The sequence below is a fragment of the Rutilus rutilus genome (genome assembly GCF_951802725.1).
Source record: "Rutilus rutilus genome assembly, chromosome: 21".
Classification (NCBI taxonomy): domain Eukaryota; kingdom Metazoa; phylum Chordata; class Actinopteri; order Cypriniformes; family Leuciscidae; genus Rutilus; species Rutilus rutilus.
In genome coordinates, this window is record NC_140226.1 from 24403265 (window position 1) to 24426946 (window position 23682).

At 36.3% G+C, this 23682-nt stretch overlaps 2 protein-coding genes across 2 annotated transcripts in view; one reads left to right on the top strand and one right to left on the bottom strand.

Moving 5' to 3' along the window:
• Window positions 1-888: 888 nt before the first annotated feature.
• Window positions 889-17389, top strand: itpka (inositol-trisphosphate 3-kinase A). The gene is made up of 7 exons (XM_084393517.1): window positions 889-1612; window positions 6683-6782; window positions 7486-7699; window positions 10809-11013; window positions 12573-12671; window positions 14946-15017; window positions 16243-17389. Exons 1-7 carry the CDS (start codon window positions 1172-1174, stop codon window positions 16444-16446), a joined length of 1335 nt encoding a protein of 444 aa, XP_084249643.1. The 5' UTR covers window positions 889-1171; the 3' UTR covers window positions 16447-17389.
• A 141-nt stretch (window positions 17390-17530) lies between these two features.
• ltk (leukocyte receptor tyrosine kinase) overlaps window positions 17531-23682 on the bottom strand; it is a 53251-nt gene continuing 47099 nt past the window's right edge. The window contains exon 29 of the mRNA XM_084393518.1: window positions 17531-23453. Within this exon, the coding sequence (XP_084249644.1) occupies window positions 22485-23453 (969 nt within the window). The 3' untranslated portion in view covers window positions 17531-22484. The remainder of the gene's footprint in view (window positions 23454-23682) is intronic.

A 23682-nucleotide genomic window follows, 5' to 3' on the forward strand; every position in this document is an offset into this window, starting at 1 on the left:
TTTAAAAATGTTTTATAGAAGCAAAAAAGCATGAATTACCTTCTAATTTGCGGAGAGAATTTTTTATTTTTTTTAACAAATCAATATGTATAGCCTACTTATTATATAGGATACAACATTTATGATTATAATGTTTTCAGAAGTAAAAAGTAGGCATGCATTAGAATGTAAGATGAAAGAGCCATTTCCAGAATTTTGTGAATCATCACATTTGTCTGGATTTTATTTTTAAAATTTAATTGATTTTATTTTTTATTTTCTGTTATCAGTTATGTACATTGGAATGTTTTATGTTATTTAGTTATGTTTATTTAATTATTTTGTGTTATGACACCATAATTAAAAGTAAATTTTTTATTTTTATTTTAAGTCATTATGTCACGACAAGATTTAATAGCCCCAATAGGTTTGCATTATAATATAATACATCGACATACAGTTAGGCATTTTTAAAATATACAGTCATCCAAATGCTATTTCACCTGTAAAGTTTTGACAACCAACCTTTTTTATGTATGAACTAGCCTACAGGATAAAATATATAGTAATATATTTATATTAATATGCTATTATAGTAATATTATAGGCCTATTATATTAGGCTATTAAGCTTTAAAGACTTTAAAGTATTTAGGCTATCTGTTTTGACATTTGCATACCTTACATTTTTTATTATAATTGAACATAAATCTGAGAAATAATCAAAATAATTTGTATTGGGAAAAACAATGCTTTATAATATTGTTGTTAGATATCTGAACATAGTTGCATGTAATAGATTTGACTGATACATTACAATAAACAGTAGTATGGAATGCTACAATGAATGAGGAAATGAGCTATAAAGCAAAAGCCGAACAAATTAAAAGTCAGGAAGAGCGCTGAAACGTTTCAAATGCGGAAGATGTGTGTTCACAGAGCTCGAGCGCTGTTAACAGGGTCTCTGTGGCTGTGAATGCACTTCCACACACTCCCACAAAGCCAAACAAAGTTATCCGGATGGAGATCGTTTGTTACATAACTTACTGGAAATAAAGTAGCTTATCTGGACTGATCCGACTGAATATTTTCCGCGGCGATACGCAAGATTTATTTTTTTGGGGCCCCCACTCACAAGCAGCGTGTGGCCCCTCGGACAGAGGGGGGTTAACCTGAGCCCTCCTGTCACCTCGATGCCCAAAGAGAGGCGGAGGTCGCTGAGAGAGGCGGTGTTCTCCCGTTCGACTCCTGTTTGCGACGGATCAGGGAGAGGAGGAGGAGGAGGACGCGCACGAAACTTTTCATCCACAGAGATTTGTGATGATCAAACACAGATGGCGGAACAGTACAGTAGGCAAGCAGGGGTTCTCTGCGACGGTAAGCCGGGGAGAGGGTGCCTGGTGCCGCAGGTGACCATCACGTCTGATGGGGACTCACGGGAGATCACCGAGGAGGATCTGGAGGAGGAGGTGAACGGACGGTTGCGCCGCAAACTCTCCAACTCCTCAATCTCTTCCAACGGATCCTCAACGGTGTTCGACGAATCGGAGGATGACATCCTCAGCGACAACGAGACCAAAAGCAAAGGCATCGTGACTCTGGAACATTTGGGGGACTCGGTAGACTCAGGAGAGGTAGGTTATAGCCTAGTGATTTACGTGCGGAGGCACTAACAAAAATAAAGTTTCTTTATTGGCATCTAGCCTATGGTTCCATAAAGAACCTTTAACACACATGGAAACTTTCCATTGCACAAAATGTTCTTTGTAGTGGAAAAAAGTTTTTTTTCCCTGAAATGTTCTTCAAGAGTGTAGCAAGGTTATTTGACATGTACTGCAGTAGGTTTTATAGTTGCCACACTTTTTACTCTTGTGAATATTTATCAGAATAATGTATTTTTTAAAGTAAATTTCTGGCTGGAGTTTTTGCTGCAGTAAGCTACATTTCCACTATTATTGCCCAGGAAAAAAAAAAAAAAACAGTTCTTTAGACAGATGCTGATCTTTTGTGACAGCCCTGTTATCATGCATGTTATCAGACTACAAGGGGCAAGTTTTCACACTTGAATGTGACAAATAAAGAACACAAGATAATTAATGCAACAAAACAATAACAAAAATATAAGCATTGTCTTGGCAAACTATTATTTTAATTATATATATATATATATATATATATACACACACACACATATATATATGGTAATAATATATAATTTTAATTTAAAAATATTTTTTCAAACTAAAACTAGGACTTTGAGCTAATTGAAATAGGACTTTGAAACCCACATACAAAACCACTTCTAGGGCAACACACATTTGTGTAAGTGGCCGTTTGTCTCAAAACCGAGAGACACTTTTGTGACAACTTCCACTATGTGACAACTAGTCCCGGTCTTCAATATAAGATATATAAGATACATAGAAATAACCTTAAGTTATTATGGTGATTCATTTGTTATATGGTAAATATAGACTTTTAGAAAGACTTGGGGTGAATACAATTCTGGACTCTTTATTTTTATACATCTCTTCTTAAACTAAAGAAAAGAAGACTATTCAAAACATGCCATGAGAACATGAGACTATTAGTAATGAGGAACTGTTGTGTTGTTAAGTAATGAAATCCTTTTTTATCTGTTCTTGAGTTGCCAATGAGGGTTTCGATACCTGTTATCTTCATTTGACCCCATAACTGAGGCATTAGAAGAATACTTTTGATTGAAATCTGCATATTTCCGCCATTAACACAATGCCAACTGTGTGTTCGATCTTTAGCTGTAGAGCTCATGCTGGTTCATCATTATGGTATGTTTGTGTGGGTGTCTGTTTGTCTGTACTTGCTTCTGATTGCGAAATCATGTCTGTTCACCATGTTCAAAAGTACTGTATGTGACACAACGCATGACATTAGCGGCTATGTTGATCTGTATCAGGTGGCTCTTGAATGTTCTTTCTGATGAAATATTTGGAGTAGCGAGTAACAAAAAATATAACAGAAAAATCCATCATCCATCCATAGCAGATTGATATGTTTCTCCCTCATTGTTTACAAAGTAGGCTGTTCAGCATTTTAATTGGAATTGTTTAGTTTTTGTTTGCATTGAGCATCAATGTAGATTGAGTTGAGCAAATATCACAGGTGTGCAGCTTTAATAACCTGGCAGCACTTCGAGCGTTAAAATGACAAGCTCAACAGGCTTAACCGCTCTGTGCCAAGGCCCTTTTTTTCATATGCCTACTCACATGTTGTTAACAGTGGGTGAATTCGAAGTGATGACCTTTGCAAATTGTTTCGAAAATATTCCTGTTAGTGGATGGGACAAGCAATGTAGATGATTTCTAAATACTAATACTAATAATTCGTTGCATTTATATAGAAGGGGGAACCTCCTCAACCACCACCATTGTGCAGCATCCAACTGGATGATGAAAAAAGTACATAAATTAGCCCATATTATTTCTGTTACTCGGCTAGCAAGAAAAATGTACTTGATTTTCTTTGGCAAGTTTTTGCACGCATATTTTTAAAGTAAATTTCACATGGAATTAAGTAAACTCTACTTAACTAAGTTAAGTGAAAGTAACAAAGAAAATAAGTAATTTTAACTTGGCCACTAGTAAAAGGTTGAGTAATATCTATTTAGTTGAAGTTTCCTTTCACTCAAACAATATAACATTGAATTAAACCACACTTTTAAAGTATATGCTTTACTTAGAAACATCTGAGTAATTAATGCAATAGATATGGTGTGATACACCATATCTACTTATCAGAAATTACGCAACATGTGAACGCAGAGACCTCAATACTTAGTAGACAATACACAATGACGGTAACATTTGATGGATCGTTGTTGTGTTTGAATGTGTCATTTTGAGTAGAAAATGAACTCCAAATGTCACAAAATGTCAAGTTACTAATCCAAACAACAAAAGCAATGATAAAACAGTGTAAATACAGCTCATTAATTATTCAGTTTTATAAGGTTGATATTTACGCTTTAATTTCTGTATGTTTGAATTGAGTACTAACATAGAATGTACTTAGTTTTCTTTTTATTCTTGTCTGAACTAACTTTTTCATGTAGAAATTACATAGTTTTTTTCTGTAGTATTTACTTCACCACAAAATCATTTTTATCAGCAACCAAAGATTATGGCTTCAATTCCCAAAGGAACATCCTAATAAAAAGGACTTGAGAAATATGAGAGAATCACAAATAAAAATGTACAAATAATACATTTAACTTAGATAAATACATCTAAGTGATCATCTCCTAACGTTTTGTTTCTCACTTCTGCCATGTCTGGGATTATTTTGAATATGTTATGTATTGTGGTCCTCAGGTTCATTTAATACCATAGAAGGCCTTCGCTGCCATTGTACGTTAAACACTTTGCCTCTGTAAATCTGGACATCATGTCTGCATAGTATCTACTCTTTCCTTTTCAGAAAATTAGACATCTTGCACTGAATGAACTGACTGAATGTTGATGCTCAAGCTCAATGACACATGCAAAAAGCCTATGTTTGCAATGACCTGTTCCTGACTCTAATATTCTGAGAAGGAAAGCACATGCAGTGTCACAAAGTAGCAAACGCTTCATTTTTATCAGCCTATATCAAAACAAACTCATTGCCGCTTGACATTTAGGCAGAAGCCACAGTGTCACAAACAAGTTTCCATCCGCAGTTTAATATAGACCAACTTCAGGTCAGTTTTATAAACTCTTGAATACTCACAATGGAAATGAGATATTTTCTGCAGTAGCTATATGTAATTTCTGTAGTTAAGAAGCACAGTGGAAGAACAGTTGTGAAAATTGTCTATTTGTCTAACTAGCAAACAAAAGATAATAAAGATACACTCAGCTTTTAGTGTAACATCTTCACTTTGATTTGTATATAATTTCATGTAATAAATGCCTTATTAATATCAAATTTTCATTTGCGTGTAAAAGGAAAATAGAGTGTTGACTGTTTTATGTTATTCAGTATGTCATATGTTTACTAAAGGTAAAGCTTTTTATGTTTTTGTAAAAACATGTCACACTTTTATACATAATGATTGGTAGTTGTTTGAGAGTTGGCACCATCATGTTTGAATTGTCTGCATGACGGTCCAGTTCAATATTTAGTTATGGTGTGTTACAAATGTGTGTATGCACAGTTCCACAAAGTGCAGGTCGTTGCCTTTGGTTTATGGCTGTTCGCTGTATTTATATAGGGCTGTACGCAGTCTTCTTGACTTTAAATATGATGTACTCTCTGGATATTGTCCAACCTTCAAAAGCAGTTTTATGTACTACGTCCAATTTAAAGGCTCAATAATTGCTGCATGCTGCATTGTAAAGAAGGTTTTCAGATCAGCTCTTGTGCCTGAGGGACAATTTAACATGTTGGCAAACTTGAATCATCTGCTTCATGCTTCCACTGCAGAGGTAGAAAGTAAGAAACGTTTTTCTTTCCATGCCAAGTGGAAGAACAAACACTGCACTTCACTACACCCTTACTATTTAAACACCTGCAGTAAATAATCTCGTAAGGATTTTTTTTTTTCTTTTTTTTTTTTACAGTTTGGGGGGAAAATTTCTGTGTATTTGTGACAAAATTAAATAAAAGATCAAATAAATTATGTACGGGCATTACTGCCATACAAATGTTAGACACAGTAACTAGACCAACACACAAAGTGCACATGTAACCCACATTATTTTATTATTTATAAAAATATATTTACAAAGGAACACAAAAATACTGAGAAAATGACAGTGACTGGTGATTATCTCAGGATGGTACAGTATCTGATAATTCATGTTGAAGAATCTTTATATAATATATTAGATATATGTATATATATATAAATATGAAGAGTTCATGGTCATTTTATCAAGCTTGTATATTTATGTTCAGTAATTTCACTTAAATGACAATTAATAGGTAATTTTCTTTGCCACTTAAGTGAAATTACTGAACTTAAATATACGAGCTTGATAAAAATTACCATTCTAGAAGAAAATTTCAGATGGCACTTCATATATATATATCTTATTTCCACTATTTTCATACCTCCACCATTACACTATGACTTTAAAATCAACATGAAATGAAAATTGACCCCACTTTGCTCTGTTGGAATAGCATGCAATGGAGAATTCACAATAAGCAACATTATTTAAGGAAGGACATGGATAAAATTGGATCAGATGGATAAAACGATCTCCCATCCTACATTTTTCCTCACTAAATATCCTGGTTCACTCAGAAGTATGTCACATTATAGAAGTAATATGCATTGTGAACGCATTTCACGTTGACATTTGCATTGCACTGTCTTAGCTATCTTTGCCTTTGCTGCTTTTAATGCTCCTCAAATGAACAGAAATGCTTTCCGGGATGCTTATTTGAAATGGGCAGCAAAACAAATGTCTATGTTATGGGCTGCAGTGCCGGATTACTGAGCTTCACAGCTCCAAATGTGTGTGTGAGTCAGTCTTACACACTTAAGGAACATTGTGCGGTGTTTAAAAAAACACTGTCAGTTGGTTTCAGTCACTGGCCACTCTTCTTTTTTGGAATCCAATCTCAGACTTATTGTTGGGTGGCCAAGGGTTGAGCTTTATATAAATTCAGCAGAGAGTTTGAAATATTTAATGCACTTTTATCATAGTCATGGATGATTATGTTTTAATGTGTTCCAGCAAAGCAATGCCTGGTGGAAGCTGAAGACTATTGTCCATTGCCCTTTGGTGGCCACACAACGAAGACGCCTGTCCTGGGTTCAGTTAGCAGGCCATAAAGGTATGCCCAAAAATTGCTGCACATTTTTGTCTGATGTAAATTCATGTTTCAGTTCCATATCTACAGAGTTTGCTCAGTTTCCGGGTTAAATGCATATGGAACAGCATTGTACCTTATGCTTGGGACTATCAATTTACTAACAGTAATTTAATTATTTATTAATATATGACCTTTTACTTGCATGTTATCAAAACCGAGTCAGATTTGAATATGCTTTTTAGTCTATTATTTGTAATTATCTGACTTCATGTGTAAAAAGCATATTTTGTGTAGCTTTGCTTTTTGTAGCGTTTAACTTCTTTCTTATTTATTTCTGGACAATAAGTCATTCTCTTATTCAAATTTATTTGCAGACAGATTGTCTTTGTGAAAACACCACTGATTTTAGCTCATGTTTTCTGGCTGTGTTTTTGTAAACAGGGCTTTTATGGGGAAGTACAGTCATTTGATACCATATTTAGGGAAGTGGTTATGAGCAGTGTGATGACGCTTGACTCTCATGTCAAAGAATACACATTTTACGTATAATCTTACTTTCATTTACACACCTTAAGCTGCAGATATCAAAATAAAATAATTGTAAAATATATGTAACGAAAGCACATATTCTGAATAAGATCTGGTAGACTGGCTGAGCGGCTCAGTGTTGATTATATGTGGTCCAGTGACTCCAGTCTTCCTTTGTGTTTGTGTTTCTGCCCAGGCAGCTTTAAAGCAGGGGATGAGGGCTCCATACTGAAGAAGTTCTCAGAGAATGAGAAGCTGTGTTTTGAGAGGCTGAAAGAGGATGCTTTACATTCCTTCGTGCCCAGCTATTATGGAGTGGCTGAGAGAGACGGAGAGCTCTTTCTCAAAATGAAAGACCTGTTGGCCAACTTTGATTTGCCGAACGTCATGGACTGCAAGATGGGAGTGAGGTACTGTGATTGGATGACAGATGCTCTTTTTTTTTTACACGGACACGTTTTACACAGACTCAGATTATTATTGTAAAATGGTTTTAAAAAAATTGCCAAATTAAAGGGTTAGTTCACCCAAATATGAAAATTCTGTCATTAATTACTCACCCTCGTGTCATTCCAAATTCGTAAGACCTTCGTTCATCTTTGGAACATAAATTAAGAGATTTTTGATGAAATCTGAGAGTTTTCTGACCCCCACATATACTGCAACGTAATCACCACTTTCAATGCCCAGAAAGGTAGTAAAGACATCGTTAAAATAGTCCATGTGACTACAGTGGTTCAACCTTAATTTTATGAAGCGACGAGAATAATTGTGCGCAAATACAAAACAAAAATAACGACTTTATTCAACAATTTCTTCTCTTCCGTGTCAGTCTCTGTCAGTTAATATATATATATATATATACACAGTGCTATGCATAAGTTTAGACACCCATGCTAAAGTTGACTAAAAAGAGGAATAAAAAATCATCTTTTGGAAATTGAACTTAATGCCTTAATTAAAATTTTTTGGAAAAACCTAGAGATTGGCATGGTTTTATTTCAGTTAGCCTAATAGCTGGTTTGATTTGCATTGAGAGATGATCTTATGGAAAGTACTCCATGCCAATCTCTAGGTATGGTGAAGGCTATGTGATGATGTGGGGCTATTTTAATTCCAAAGGCCAAGGGAACTTTATCAGGATGCATAGTATCCTGGATCCATGAAGTAACTGGCCTTTAAAAATAAAAATCTGCCTGCCTCTATGGGAATTTAACATAGGGGTGTCCAGACTTATGCACCCTGTATTTTAAGGAAGAACATTTATTTATTTACGATACATTATTCATTCACAAAGAAAATTGGTGTCCTTAAAGGTTGGATTTTTCCTAATTTTTTAAATTAAGGCATTAAGTTCAATTTCCAAAAGATGATTTTTTATTCCTCTTTTTAATCAACTTTAGCATGGGTGTCTAAACTTATGCATAGCACTGTATATACAGTGTATATATATATATATATGTTAAAAATATATATATATTCCTGTGATGGCAAAGCTAAATTTTCAGCAGCCATTACTCCAGTCTCAGGGCTCCAGACTGCGACCAAAATTTGAGAGTGTGCGACTAAATTTTACATCCAGTCGCACATGTGCGACCAGTAAATTTCATCTCGTTCATAGTGGGCGACAACCGACGTCGCGTCTGCGATGCTTTGTTTACGACATCACGACAAGAAGACTAGCATGTTTAATTTTTTAACGGTCCTCCATGAAGGGTTCCGAGTGAATGAGTGTATGTGTGCGCGCGAGTGAATGAGTGTGTGTGTGTGCGCCCGCGCGCGAGTGAGTGAGTGAGCGAGCGAGCGAGCGAGAGAGAGAGAGTGAGAGAGTGTGTGCGCGAGTGAGTGAGTGAGTGAGTGTGTGCGTGCGTGCGTGCGTTAGTCTATGTGCGTGTATGTGAGTGAGTGCGTGTGTACATGTGCGAGTGAATATGTGTGTGAGACGGCTCGAGATGACTGGTTGTAAAGCAATGTGTAGTCTGACAATGTTTCTTGTCCAGGACATGACAAGATTTTTAGGAGTCGAAATCGTGTAATCTGATACATTGACTATAGTAACAGACAAAAAAAATGCATATTCTGAACCAGGCATAACTATAACTATGGTATACTTTGGTTATGAAAGTAGCCTACACATCTTTTTACAGCACTTCAAAACTATATCCTATTAAAATGTTTTTTTTTTTTAATGTGTCGACCAAAACATTTTTGTTCATCCTTTAAAGATTGTCTCTATTTATAAAACTGAAAGTTTCAAGAAGTAGGAAAACTCACACTTATTTTTTTTTTAAAAGAAGACTAAATTACCATTGTAAACAGCTGCTGAGGGTGCTTATTGGCTATTTTCACTCCCTAATATCTATTTTGTCACTCATTTTGCTTTTGAAATAATATTAAGACATTATGAAGGATAATAATTAAATTTAACTTTATCTATACACCTCAAATTTATCTCAGTGCTTTGTCATCCCACAGTGCTACCAAATACTTTCTGTAGAACTTAGAGCCGCGGCCCTCAGATGTTAGTCTGGAGCCCTGTGATCTTAAAATAAAATTGCAACATAATTTCTGTACGCTTAATCTATTTATTATCAAAGCATTTTTCTGTAATAGTTATTTAGGGGGAAAATGTGAAGGTGTGCCCCTAAATTTTCTGCTTGCGCTCCTAAAATTTTAAGTCAGGGGCTACAGCGCTCCTAATAAAAAAAGTTAGTCTGGAGCCCTGAGTCTTCATTGTCACATAATCCTTCAGAAATCATTTTGTCATGCTGATTTGGTGCTCATGAAACATTTTGTATAATGTTGTCAATTTTTTTTGTGGGAATCGTGTTTTTTTTTTTTTTTTTGATAAACAGAAAGAATCTTTTGAATCATTTGAAATAGAAAGAGTAGTGCAAATATTTTAATTTATACTATTAATTATATTGCTATATAATGTTATATGTTATAATTTAATATTAAATAACACACAATATTACAAATATAACACAGCAAGTATTACTTATTTTGCTAATGTTTAATTCTCTCCTTTTCATAGTCATGCTAACATATTGTGCATGATGAGTTTACTCTGTCTGCTGAAACACCTGTTCTGGTTGTTGGCCTGCATCCTGTCAGGGCAATGGGTGGAGCTCATGAAGAGAGAGGCCCTCTCACAGCGCACAATAATAACCACTTCCTGTGCACATGCAATCAAAAAACTTACATGCATGCTTAGCAAGGCAGACAGGGCGTCCCTGAGGGCTTCCTTCTCACACGCATTTCACGCACAGTTTTTACACACTGAGAGACATTTTGTGCAAGGAGTCCCTTGGTGACTTCCTCTTCTCACACAGGAAGTCAAGTAAAGTTCAAGCTTGCAATACAAACAAAATGCACATGCACAAAATAAAACAAAAAATGCACATGCACATGATTGAATCAACATTTCAGTCATGATTAATAGACATCTCCATCAGGTTCCACCATTTCCAGTACATTTTCAGGTAGAATATCTAATTCTAATTTTCTTTCTTTCAGGACATATCTAGAGGAGGAGCTGGTGCGGGCAAGGGTGAAGCCAAAGCTGCGTGAGGACCTGTATAATAAGATGATGGAGGTGGACAGTGAGGCTCCAACAGCGGAGGAGAAGAAGCAGCAGGCAGTAACCAAACCACGCTACATGCAGTGGAGAGAAAGTCTCAGCTCTACTAACACTCTGGGCTTCCGCATTGAGGGTATCAAGGTAGCCACAGTACCTTAAAATCAAAGCAAATTTGAGGTCAGAATTTGAGTTCAGTAGAAAACCAGGACATTGAAACTTGTGTTAGGCTAGATTGTTATATTAAATAAAATAAAATAAAATATATATATATATATATTTGTAACGGATCCACTGAAGTCGGAGTTCTGAACCCAATTGCAGTTTATTCCAAAAGTGTACAAAAATAAAACGATGACTTAACTTAACTTAAACATGACCTTCACTTGCTATGGTGTGGCATGGACGTGAAACTCAGGACAGCAGGTTACAGCATAACACTTGAAGAAGCACCTGGAAAATCACATGACATGGAAAACATAACGACATGAAATACAAAGCAAAAAAACATGAAAACAAGAGCCCAACCAAACACCAGCCTTACATATCTCATGTCTCTAGACACCCAAACCACAAGAATTTTTTTTTTTTTTAAAGTCCCAGAGGATGGTGGAGCGGAGGCGTACAAGGGGGAGGGAAGGCGGGCCAGGACCATGAAGTGGTCTGTTACAAGGCATAATTCATGGCTTGATTTATGGCTTAAGTCCTGCAACAATGAAATACCATGACTGTAGTAGAGCATGGGCAGGCCTGGATCGTGGAGCAGAAACAGGAACATCATTCATGACTATGACATGGCCGGCATGTACTGACTCCTTGGATGTGACACAGTTGGCATGGACGACCTCATTGAATGTGACATGAATCATGGACAGTTCATCAATAGCCTCCGTTGACTTGATTAAAGCAAATATGGTTCATGAATGGTCTCTGTGACCGTAATTTGAGACAGACATGGTTCCTGAATGGTCTCTCTGGTTGTAATTTAGGGCAAGAAAAGTTCATGGACTTGGTCAGTGGTTGTGACTCGATCCATAAACCTTTTATGGATGGTCTCCTTGACTGTGACATGGTTCTCAGAAGGTTCAGTATGGTCTATGACAGCTGCTGCATTCTCTGTAGGTGTTGTAGCGGACACTACCACCTCGAGAGGATCTATAGCTGTAGCCGCCCCTTCTGAAGAGGTGTATGTGGCCCACACACAGAATAGCAGTGGCTATCGCTAGAAGTAGTGTCAACCGTGACGTGACTTGACTCTGCCGTGGTGGCCATTTCATGAAGAGGCTCTGAATTGGCATTCATGACATGACTTGACTCTAACATGACGGTCTTGACATAAGACTCTGGTTTGGTGGTCATGATATGAGGTGATTTTGACGTGGAAGACATAACGTAACATGGCTTTGGCATGATGGATACTTCGGTACTAAGGGGAAGTCTCATCCGCAATCCCCACGGTAAACAAGGATCTGCTTAGTAACAAAGCATGAGCAATGAATTGGATCAGAGAAAAATAAATCTTTCCACCTGGTAACTTTGAACATGTGGGCTCTTTCAAACCTGCACAGAAAATGTCTTTAAGTGCCGCCTCACTGAAATCCATCAAATTTCAGATATTGTCCTCAATCTGCTGATTTATAAAAACTCTTTATCTGACTTTTTTGTTTTTACATTCAATACAATACATTGTTTTCTTATTTCAGAGAGGAGAAACCTGCAAAACAGACTTTAAAAAGACCCGGTCAAAGGAAGACGTCATTCAGGTCTTTAAGGATTTCGTCGAGGGCAATAAAAACATAATTGTGAGTGAGTTCTTGAGAACTGGATCAACCTGTTCTGACATAATGCACACACACCTACATTTCCGTGGAACAATGCTCTTAGCTTAATGAACACTACACCTTGAATGCTTTGTATCCAGGATATACATGTCTGATGTAAAAAGGCCAGATATTGTTTACTCTCAGTGATGCTCCAACATGCTCATCATAAATCATAAAAGCTCATCTGTTCAGTTTGGGGTGTACATGTCATTTCAAAAGAAGGGTAAGGTGCATTAAAGGGATAGTTCGCCCAAAGATTTGCTCACCCTACAGACTTTTTTTTTCTTTTCTTTTTTTTGAACAGTAAAGAAGATTTTTAGCTGAAATCGTGGTCCTTGGTGATTTGTATTGGTCATTGTGTGACAGGAAGCTTTCGCTTCAGACTGTGATGAATGCACTCAGGACCGTTTGCAGACGCTGTAGATTACTGGTAATAATGTTCAGTTTCTTGCACAGACCGATCGTTTCGCTTAATAAGACCTCACTGTATCATCAGGAGCCACAGGTATTAATTTAGTTTTGCCTGTATTTGTTTTTTTGACTCTCGAAGTAACAGTCGCCACTGACTTGCATTATACGATTTCAGCTAACCACAGTTTCAGCTAACAATCTTCTTTACTATTCAAAAAAAAAAAAAAAAAAAAAAGTCACCTACATTTTGAATGGCCTGAGTAAATTAACAGCAAATTTTAATTTGGGTTAACTGTCCCTTTAAAGGAACAAGGGAAGTTGGTGATAATGTCATTTAAATGTATTAAGTGTTTTACACTAGAACTAGAACTGAGTTAGAACTAGCAGATATAGTCCAGGCGTTTTAGGAAAAAAGGGTGAACAAATTGCAACAGAATCAAACTCAACTGATTTTGTATCCTCCATCTGTCCTGAGTAAGGAAAAAAAAAGCCCCGAAGAATCCCATTAGGGGAAAGTTCCGAAAAAGACCCAAATATATCCTATTCATACGCCTATTCATTATTTTTCTCACATGAATAGGGTAAAAAAATTAACCTTTAGATATCACCATGAAAATTACTGAGTTGATTACTTATATCAAGACAAACAAAAAATGTATTACAAGTTTTTTTTTTATTGTTTGTTAACATGGACAAACGGTGCATAATCTAATTACAGATGTGCTAATTTGCATAAATACCACAACAGGTCTAAACATTGGGTATAGCCAGGTGACAATGTCTTGTTGAATCTTGTTGACAAATAACAGTAAAATACTTTATATTAAGGTCTGAATGGAACCCATTTAGGCTACCCATGAGCATTAATACATAGAGGCAGGAAGAAGAAACCTGCAGCCTTTATTAATTTTTAAGAGATGGGGTTTGGGGCTGGGTCCGTGGGACTGTTTCTGGGGGACGAATCTGAGGCAAGAACAGGAGACAATGGTAAGGAGAATGCAGAAGACAAAAGGTAAGTAAAATAAAAAGTGAATCCCCAGAAACAGTCCCACGGACCCAGCCCCAAACCCCATCTCTGCAATAATAATTAATAAAGGCTGGTTTCTAAAGTACTTCTTCCTGCCTCTATGTATTAATGCTCATGGGTAGCCTAAATGGGTTCCATTCAGACCTTAATATAAAGTATTTTACTATTATTTGTCAACAAGATTCAACAAGACATTTTCACCTGGCTATACCCAATGTTTAGACCTGTTGTGGTATTTATGCAAATTAGCACATCTGTAATTAGATTATGCACCATTTGTCCATGTTAACAAACAATTTAAAAAAAACTTGTAATACATTTTTTGTTTGTCTTGATATAAGTAATCAACTCAGTAATGTTCATGGTGATATCTAAAGGTTACATTTTTTACCCTATTCATGTGAGAAAAATAATGAATAGGCTATATTTGGGTCTTTTTCAAAACTTTCCCCTAATGGGATTCTTCGGGGCTTTTTTTTTCCTTACTCAGGACATATTGAGGATACAAAATCAGTTGAGTTTGATTCTGTTGCAATTTGTTCACGGTTGACCCCCATTTTGGCTTAAAACGCCTGGACTAATATATCTGGAAGGTTTAAAACAACTATGTTTAAATAATATTTTATAATAGGCAACCACAGGAAGATATGATGTCTCAACAGAAAACAAATTAACTGCACTTACAAGGTGTCCTTGTGTAATTGGAGCCTCTCTCCAGTGAATAAAAAAATAAATAAAAAAAAATATTACATGTAGGATAATTCCAGTTGAATTATTGATTATTGATGTGCTCTTCTCCTTCACTTTCCTAATAGAACTCCTATATTACAAGGCTTGAAGATATTAAACAGGCACTGAAAGCCTCCGAGTTCTTCAAGAAACATGAGGTAAAATACTAATTTTATTTTTGTTCTGTAATGTTGAGTTTTACCTCATTTTTTTAAGTTGTGCGATGTAAATATTTACTGATTAATGTAAAAAAAAAAAAGTTTCAATTGTTATTTTTAATAGTTATTGTTTAAGCACTATATGTACACTTCCAACTAATATCTAATTCATTCATTAACATGAGATTTTTGGAGTTAATCATTTTCAAATTAATATTTAACTATAAATGTCCAAGAATATGTATTATTATTTTATTTATTATGCACCATATTTTTATTTAACGTTGTACTATATTGTACTGCAATACTGTATACACTACAAAAGTTTGGGGTTAGTAAGATGGCTTCCACAAAAAAAAAAAAAATCAAATAAATCCAGCTTTACTTTTATCACTTAGACTTCTTACAAATTTAAAAAAAAAAATCTTACCGAACCCAAACTTTTAAATGGTAGTGTAAATCTATTTTTTACATATGATTTGGCCCTCCTCAACAATTACTCAAACAATTACAAAATAATTACTAAAATGTACATGCATCCTCATAATGCGATTAGAATGAGATTTTGGCAATATTGTGATTAAAACTTTACCTTGTGTAAATGCAATGTAAGTTGCTTTGGATAAAAGCGTATGCCAGATGCATCAATGTAAATGTAAACGCGTATGACAAGTTTAATTGCGATAAACAGGCATGCAAACACTTTAATTGCATTATTACAAAGTGCACGACGTGTGTTGTTCACAAAACTCAACACTCTGTGACATTATTCTGAAGTTTTTCCCCTCACTCCAAATCGCTGAATTCTGTCACCACAACTGCGCAGCCTTGCTCCTTATCTTAATCCACAAACGCTATAGCAGCGTATGCAACCCCAGTTACAGCGGCGTTACGATGTTCATCACGACACCGAACAATATCCAATACGTCCATAGAAATGTGTTTTGCGTTTGACGTAAATGGATTAAAACAGTGGCCACTAACACACGCTAATGTATGTCAGTTCATCAACTGAGGTATGTGAAGAATGGCAGTAAAAATAACCACACTTGTAGCGAATAATCAGAATAATGAAAATTGCTTGTAAACGGGAGTGAAGAGTTTTGCTTGTGTCATGTAAACATCTTACTATGATCAAGTCCTTACTTTGATTATTGTAAAAAAAAAAAAAAAACGAATTATTGGTGCACATGGATAAACATAGTCAATGTTGGATGTCTTTCAGGTCATTGGCAGTTCGCTTCTCTTCATTCATGATCACAAAGAGAGAGCTGAGGTCTGGCTCATTGATTTTGGTAAAACCACCCCTCTCCCAGAGGAACAGAACCTGGATCACTACAGACCCTGGGAGGAAGGCAACCGAGAAGACGGATACTTATGGGGCCTTGACAACCTGCAGCAAACCCTTTCCTTATTAGCCAGGGAGTGACCTTCTTACTGTGAACTTTTCACTTACTGTCCGAGTGACAGCTACGGCATGCTGATAGACACTTATAAACCTTCTGCAGTGCATTATGGGGAGACTACCAGTGAGCAATTCCATTACTTTACAGTATTAAGCTGTAAAAAGCATTTCGCCATGATCATGGTTTAAAAAACCCAATTGTTTGTTGTCATTGGCATCACACAATTACTCTTCCCCAATGTCCAAAAAAAAAAAAAAAAAAGTTCAAAACAAATAAAATTTTAATTACAAATGTAGTTTGTAAAAAAAGAAAGAAAGAAAAAAAAAAAATCACATGAACAGGTACAATATATATTTGTCTACAAAACTAACTTCAAACACTTAGGCATAAACCTTTCGATCATACGGGACAAATTCAGTAAAAATTTTTGGCTGGTAGTTTGCATGCTGGAATCTATCAAAATCAATCATTTCTTCACACATCATATAAGGTTAGCTGTTAGCAACATTGTTCCATGTCTAGGCCCAACAAACACTAGTCAAACAATTGACGTTGCACAACTGACTGTTTTCTTAAAGTACCATCAAGCTAACATGTACAGTAGAACAGATTAGTGGAACGCAATAGTTTACAAATACGTGGAACGCATACAGTGATACAATATGAATAATGCACAACACTAGTGCATTTATAGTACAATATGATGATATTAATCGCTTTGACTTCAGTGATCAATCAAGGGTGGTGTAATAGATTATTTGGATGATTGCATGGATATATAGTATTGGTTTTATGTATAAGGACCTGGGTTGTGATTTTCTATACCTGCACACCACTGAAAGTGTTTCATTATCAGACAAACTTAACGTTGTGACACTATTTTTTTCTAGGGGGGGCAGGTGAGTTTCATTACAGTGTTCCCTGTGCAGTATGTTTATGACAAATAAAACATCTGCTCAAAAATCATTCTGTATTTCCGAAATTCATTTAAGTATGGTCCTTCATATCAGGATTATAGACAAAAACAATTTATTTAAAGTTTGCTATTATGCAGCAACGTCCATATTTGAAAATAAAAGAAAATAATAATACAGGTAGTACATGTACGTTAAAATTCACTTCATATGATGGTACATTTCTAATCTGGAATTTTTAATTCTTCTCATCTAGAAATGAGCCACTGCAAAGACAAATGCAGAAGATTGGCAGTGATAACCTCAACATAATCCAACAAAAATAATAATAATAATAAAAATACACCAATAAAACTGAGATTAAATATTACAGCTACATAATATAAGGGTTAGTTTAGTGTGAAATGAATATTAATTCAAGAATACAGCACTCATTTTCCTGTCTAATGTATAACTTTTTCTACCCTTCTATCCCATTATAATCCTACTAAAGAATAAGAACTTTAAGATCCTTAAATTGCAGGCAAATTATGAAACTTTTAAATGGTTAAATAAGACAAAAATAAATGTAAGATTGTGCTAATACACTTTAGTCTCATCTCTTTGCATAAGGATCCTCTCAGCAGTCCCTGACTAAAATGACTAAAACAAATGTACACACAAATAAATCTTTTCACATTAAAACATTAAATCACCTACAAACTACAATATTTAATAAAACATTTGCGAATAATTAGGAATAAGACCTAAGAATAATCTCAAAAATCAAACTTCTCATGCATCACATTATGCACACTGAGGTGTTATGTGGTTTGTTGTCATTTGTCTGCATGTATACAAAGTCACAGTTAACTCAGGGTAGCGTAAAATCTAGTATAAGGACATTTGGAGATAAAAAGCACTTCTATTTACTTATTTATTTTTGAGGGAAAAGTACTAAGAAAATAGATTGCAAAAGTGGTTGTCTTTTAACAACTTCCTTGAATGCATTGACATGGAAATCAATACAATCACCACAGCAATCGCTGTGCCTCATTTACTTCTAACACATTCAGGTGCAACACCTTTGTAAAAAAATCTCACAGTTATCTCAGTGTTTCACACACAAAACACACCCTCAATAAAAAGGCAACATACTGATTGCAAACGTGTTGGTTTTTCAAAACTAACAGCAGAAAAAAAAAAAAAGTAGTCTAAATGAATGGTCCTTAATGCTACTTTCCAGTCAAAAAACCCTGTAAAGTCCACCTGATCTGAGATTAAAGATAAAGGTCTGTCAGCATTTCTTTATTACTAGTGCAACGCACTGTCACATTTTTAAAGTATACCTCTGAGTTACTGGTGATAGTCCTTAAAAAGTTTTAATGGGACAGCTCACCCCAAAAGATTACAATTATTATTCACCTTCATGTCATTCCAAATGTGTACGACTGACTTACGAACACAAAAAAGATGCCCTTATTGACCCTTTTCACATTTCAGAGGCTCTCAGAAGCAGACTTCGCCATAGTTAGGTAAATTTCAGTAGTGGCGAGGCAATATGATTTTTGCATTCTCATTTGCTCCAATAACAAAATAATTTTACTCAATAGAGAGAAAGATGTCAAATTTACCGTAATAGTACAGTAGTATGTCCAAATACATAGTATTCGAAAAACAGTAGGCGGAAAGTCTGAAGTGATATACTGAAGTGCGCATACACTATAAAAAATTATATGATCAATAAGTTATGATAACATATGTTTTTACATTGCTTTAACTCATCAAAATAAGTTAAGCAATTTTCTCATTTTTATAAGTTATACAAGTTTCAACTCAATGTAATTTAAGTTGAAATTACTTAAACATCCAAATTGATTGTACTTAAAGACAGCAACTTTTTTTTACAGTGTATAACACTTTACTATCACATGAGGCCAGAGGGTTTGTGAATGGAAGTGAAGCGACGTAGGTCACATGACAGTAACAACATGGCGGATGTAGTATGTCAGAATTTCATTCATACCACCCATATTCATACTACTATATATTTTTAGCAGTCGCAAAGTAAATTCAAATTCAAACATAGTACCTACTCAGACAGGCCACGAATCCAGACGCAGCCTGAGACATCTTTTAAAATATCGAAGAAAAAAAGTAATACAAGTATAGAACAACTAGAAGGTGAGTAAATAATGACAGAATTTTCATTTTTGGGTGAACTATCCCTTTAAGACAAAGCTCTTTTTTTGTTTATTTTAAAGTTTTAAAGCCATTCAAACAATTTATTTTAACAAACCAATTCAATTTTTACTAGATTGTGTGACTGATCGTTATGTGGCATAAAGTATTCTGTTTGTGTGAGGTCTGAACATGCTTTGGTTCTTCCAATATTACACTCCTAAAACCAGCTAAAAATGTGAATTCATCTAGGACATCTAAACCTCCATATATATGCATTGCTAATTATGACTAATCAGTTAATTTCACGTGAACATCATGTGTTTTCACAGTTTTGACAGAAGATGAGAATCCAGTGTAAAAGGGCTGCTATTAGCCAAGTGGAAGTTTCCATAGAAACCATCAGCCGTTTGTAGGAGAGCCACCTCTTAATGACAAATTGGTTACGACTCCTCATGTCCTTAGTGTTTTTGGCACCACGCTACAATAATGTAGTCTCGCGCACAAACATTTATCTACTGGCAGTAACTAAAGGCTGGAATACACTACACAAATTTCGCTTTTTAGCCTCGGTTTACTGTCTGGACAAGTCAACGCTAGTAGCCAGTCTGCAGATTTGAGATGACATATTTCACAGACAAATCTGTGTATAATGGATACTGACTATATTTAGCTTCAGACTATTGCTGCGTCCCAATTCGGATACTATCCGTCCTAAATAGTATTCAAAATTAGAATTAAGGTGTCCCAAATGTTGAAATAAGTATTCCAAAGATACCTGGATGAATTTCCAGTTAGAATTTGAAGTGCAGATCTGTTCACACTCTTAACGGCTAATATTTCCCACAAACCATAGAGTGCAACTGCGTGGTTCCAGAAGTAAAAACTCCATTCATTTTCCCCATAGGGAAATTGATTTTAAACGACAACTTATAAGCCTTTAAAGACAGCCTTACTGTGAGCTACAGTAAGAGGTTGTAAATCGATAGCATTTGCTTCTGTTGAAGCCGTCAGCCCCCATTATTTTAACTTAGTTTTAAAATAATCGTGTTTAATAGCGGAATTTGTGGTGAAAACTACATTACCCATAATGCTGTACAGAAAATTCAGTTACACTATTTTACGCGAACTTATAGTTTGCTTAGAATGTAGTTACCCAAGAAAGTACTGGCAATATAATGTAACTGGGTTAAGGTTAGGTTTAGGGGTAGGTTCAGGGTTAGTACCTAGTTGTAACCCAGTTATTGTAATTGCTATAATAAGAACATGGTATGTGGAACAGGACTGTAAAATAAAACGCTACAGAAAATCCCACCAATCAGAGAATCAAAACAAGCAAAAAATGCCAAAAGATCTCTTTAGATTTCCCTATACTCAAAATATTTTGATATATATGCATATTTTCTATAAACTTTATATATATATCATGGGACTGTGGTTCTTTCCCTTACTAAAGCCGTTAAGTACACAGTCTTGTACCTTTGCATTTTTGCCCGATTTTCAGTTACGTTTTTGCTTCAAATCAAAGTTTGTAATGTTATGATTCACCTCGTAGCTGGTTGACTTGGTTCATGGCTTATAACACTTTACAAAGACTTTTTTGAAATCCCTATGGGAGAAATAAATGGTAAAAATACTTCCGGAACCAACGCCGCTGAAAGAGCGGGCGAGCGCTGTTTTATTAAATTCATTATTTATTGAATTATTTCATTTTGAGTAATTTGGTCCTCCATAGAAAACTACAAACATGGCAGATGTGCAAGACCTACGGTTAAGGGGCTTGAGTGATTAATAATCAGTATCTAATCTGACGACAAAAATATATATTCAATGTTATCCACATTATATTTAATCTGCAGCAACAGTGTAAAATTTTATTAAGAAATGTTTGGTCATTAATTTTTAAACGCATCATTATGCAAACACATAAGGAGAGTTCTCCTCATGAAATACCCATGACTGCAGATCAATAGGATCGGTAGGACATTAAATTGAACGTGGAGGATTTTACCTGTGACAAGGTGATTGACAGGGCAGTTTAAACTGTGACAGGATGCACGTAAATAAGCGACAGAGCGGTTCGTTAAAGACGCAACGAAGTATAGCTGCCATGCCATGCTGCAATTACAGTAATTTCGAGATGACAACACATGACGTTCTACTTGAAGCTGTTCATGTCCTCGGACTGGGAATAATGCGTTTGTTTTAATGCAATCAATGCCTAAATGAATCTGCAGAGGTCATGTGGTACAAGCAGAAGCTCTCAGAAAATTCCCAGCATACAAGTTGTAATTATGAGCTCTACAAGGACATGAATGCTCTTTACAATTTGAAATCTCAATTACGGTAATTACGACATGGTGTGAACACATCTTATGTCCCAAAGCTAGCTTACTATTTTGCTACACACTCAAATGCATGTACTTTTTCTTTCAGTAGTAAATATAGTAAATAAATAGTAAATACTTCAGTTTATGTAGGTGAATTGGGATGCAGCATTTAATTCTATCCAGTTTGAGGATATCAAACACGTTTTATATTTTGAGCTCATTGTTTTAGGACTCACTGTATTAATTTGTCATGCGTTTCCTAGCAAGCAGGAGCATGTTTCTGTATGAGTTTGTTGTGTTCGGATTGACTTGAAAGTCTGGTCCTCAAGGTGTGGCCACATAGTTGGCGAAATCCAACAGGAATCCAAGCAACAGCGAATTTTGCGTGCGGCTGAAAGATTTCCCCACGCAGATTTTACAACATATTCAAGCTGATCACACAGATTTGCTGCATTGACCAAAAGAAAAATGCTTGGTTTGAAAGAGACTTCCATACGAGCGGTGATTCATATAATCACTTACACTATGTATTTACAGTGCAGTGTATTCCAGCCTTAACCTGCCATTCTGCCTCTAGCTAATCCACTGCCATTAACACATTAAAATGCAAAAAAGAAAAGAAAAAAGGTGTTTCCTCAGTTGAACTGTTCTTCAGTGCTAAACCGCGGTGACACTGAGGTCTTCAGACAAGGAAAAGCCAGAATCCCTGTCTCTCGTTGGCTTCTCAGACTGGGAATAACTCCTTACATCCTCGTGTCCGTAACTAGCATGGCGCTTCACCTGAGGTTTGTGGGTAGGGGTTGTGGCCAGGCCAAGGGCAGCAAGTGAAGACGTTGCTCCAGAGCTGGTGCTGGGTTCCACAGATTTGGGCACAACTACAGGCAAACTCTCAGTCTCGTAGCTCTGCTCATCATACGCATAGTTTACATTGCCACATGGGAAGCTCTGGAGTTTCGCCAAGTCCATAACAGCAGTGAGTGAGCAACCTGTAGCCCCTGTTGGACCCTTCCAAGAGGGAGGCCCTGTGGGACTGGATGTGGTCTGGGAGGAGACGGCAGATGGAGGTGGAGACGTTGAGACATTTGTGTTAACCACTACTCCAGGGTCCATGCGCTCTGAGGTAGAGGACGGGGCAGACGTGGATGTGGGGTTGCAAGACAGAGGCATGGACTGGGTATGGCACAGGGCGGTCTTCCCTCTTCCAAAGCTCTCTAGGACCCAAGAACCGTAGGTGGGGTTCCAAAGGTTTTTGGTCTTGTTCTTTAGCTTCTGGCTGCCTGACGACGAACTGCTCCTGGAGCATGGCTGGTGATCTGGGACCTGAAGCCATTGTCCTGGACAGACTCCAGAAGCAGGAACAGGCTCAGCCCAACACGGCTCCAATGTTTCTCGGTACGTGCCCACCTCCTGTGCAAAATGGAGCGGTCTTTGTAGCTGCAAACAGGGTTTGAGAGCCTGTGGGGCTGCACCGGTGATGCCCGGTCGAGGGGAAGCATCCTGGGACATAGAGTGGGCCACTAGAAGAGGGGTCATACTGCCTGATCCTTCAGGATGGATCACGGTGCCGCCTTCTTCGACAGCAGGACCGTACTCCACTGGAAGAGGGGTGTTAATGACATCAGGGTCCTGACGAATCAAAGGATGTGTGCCAGAAAAGTCAAAAAGGGTCAACACTATTCATTTTATTAAGTCAGGGGTATTCATTTATTAATAATATAGTCACGGTTATTATTTTACTCGACATCTCAAGTTTATAAGATTAAGAAATACAATTACAAATCTGCATGTAGTTTTGTGGGAAAAAAAATATTTCTACTGTGTTTTATTACAGTTTCTTCTTTCCACTGATTATAAG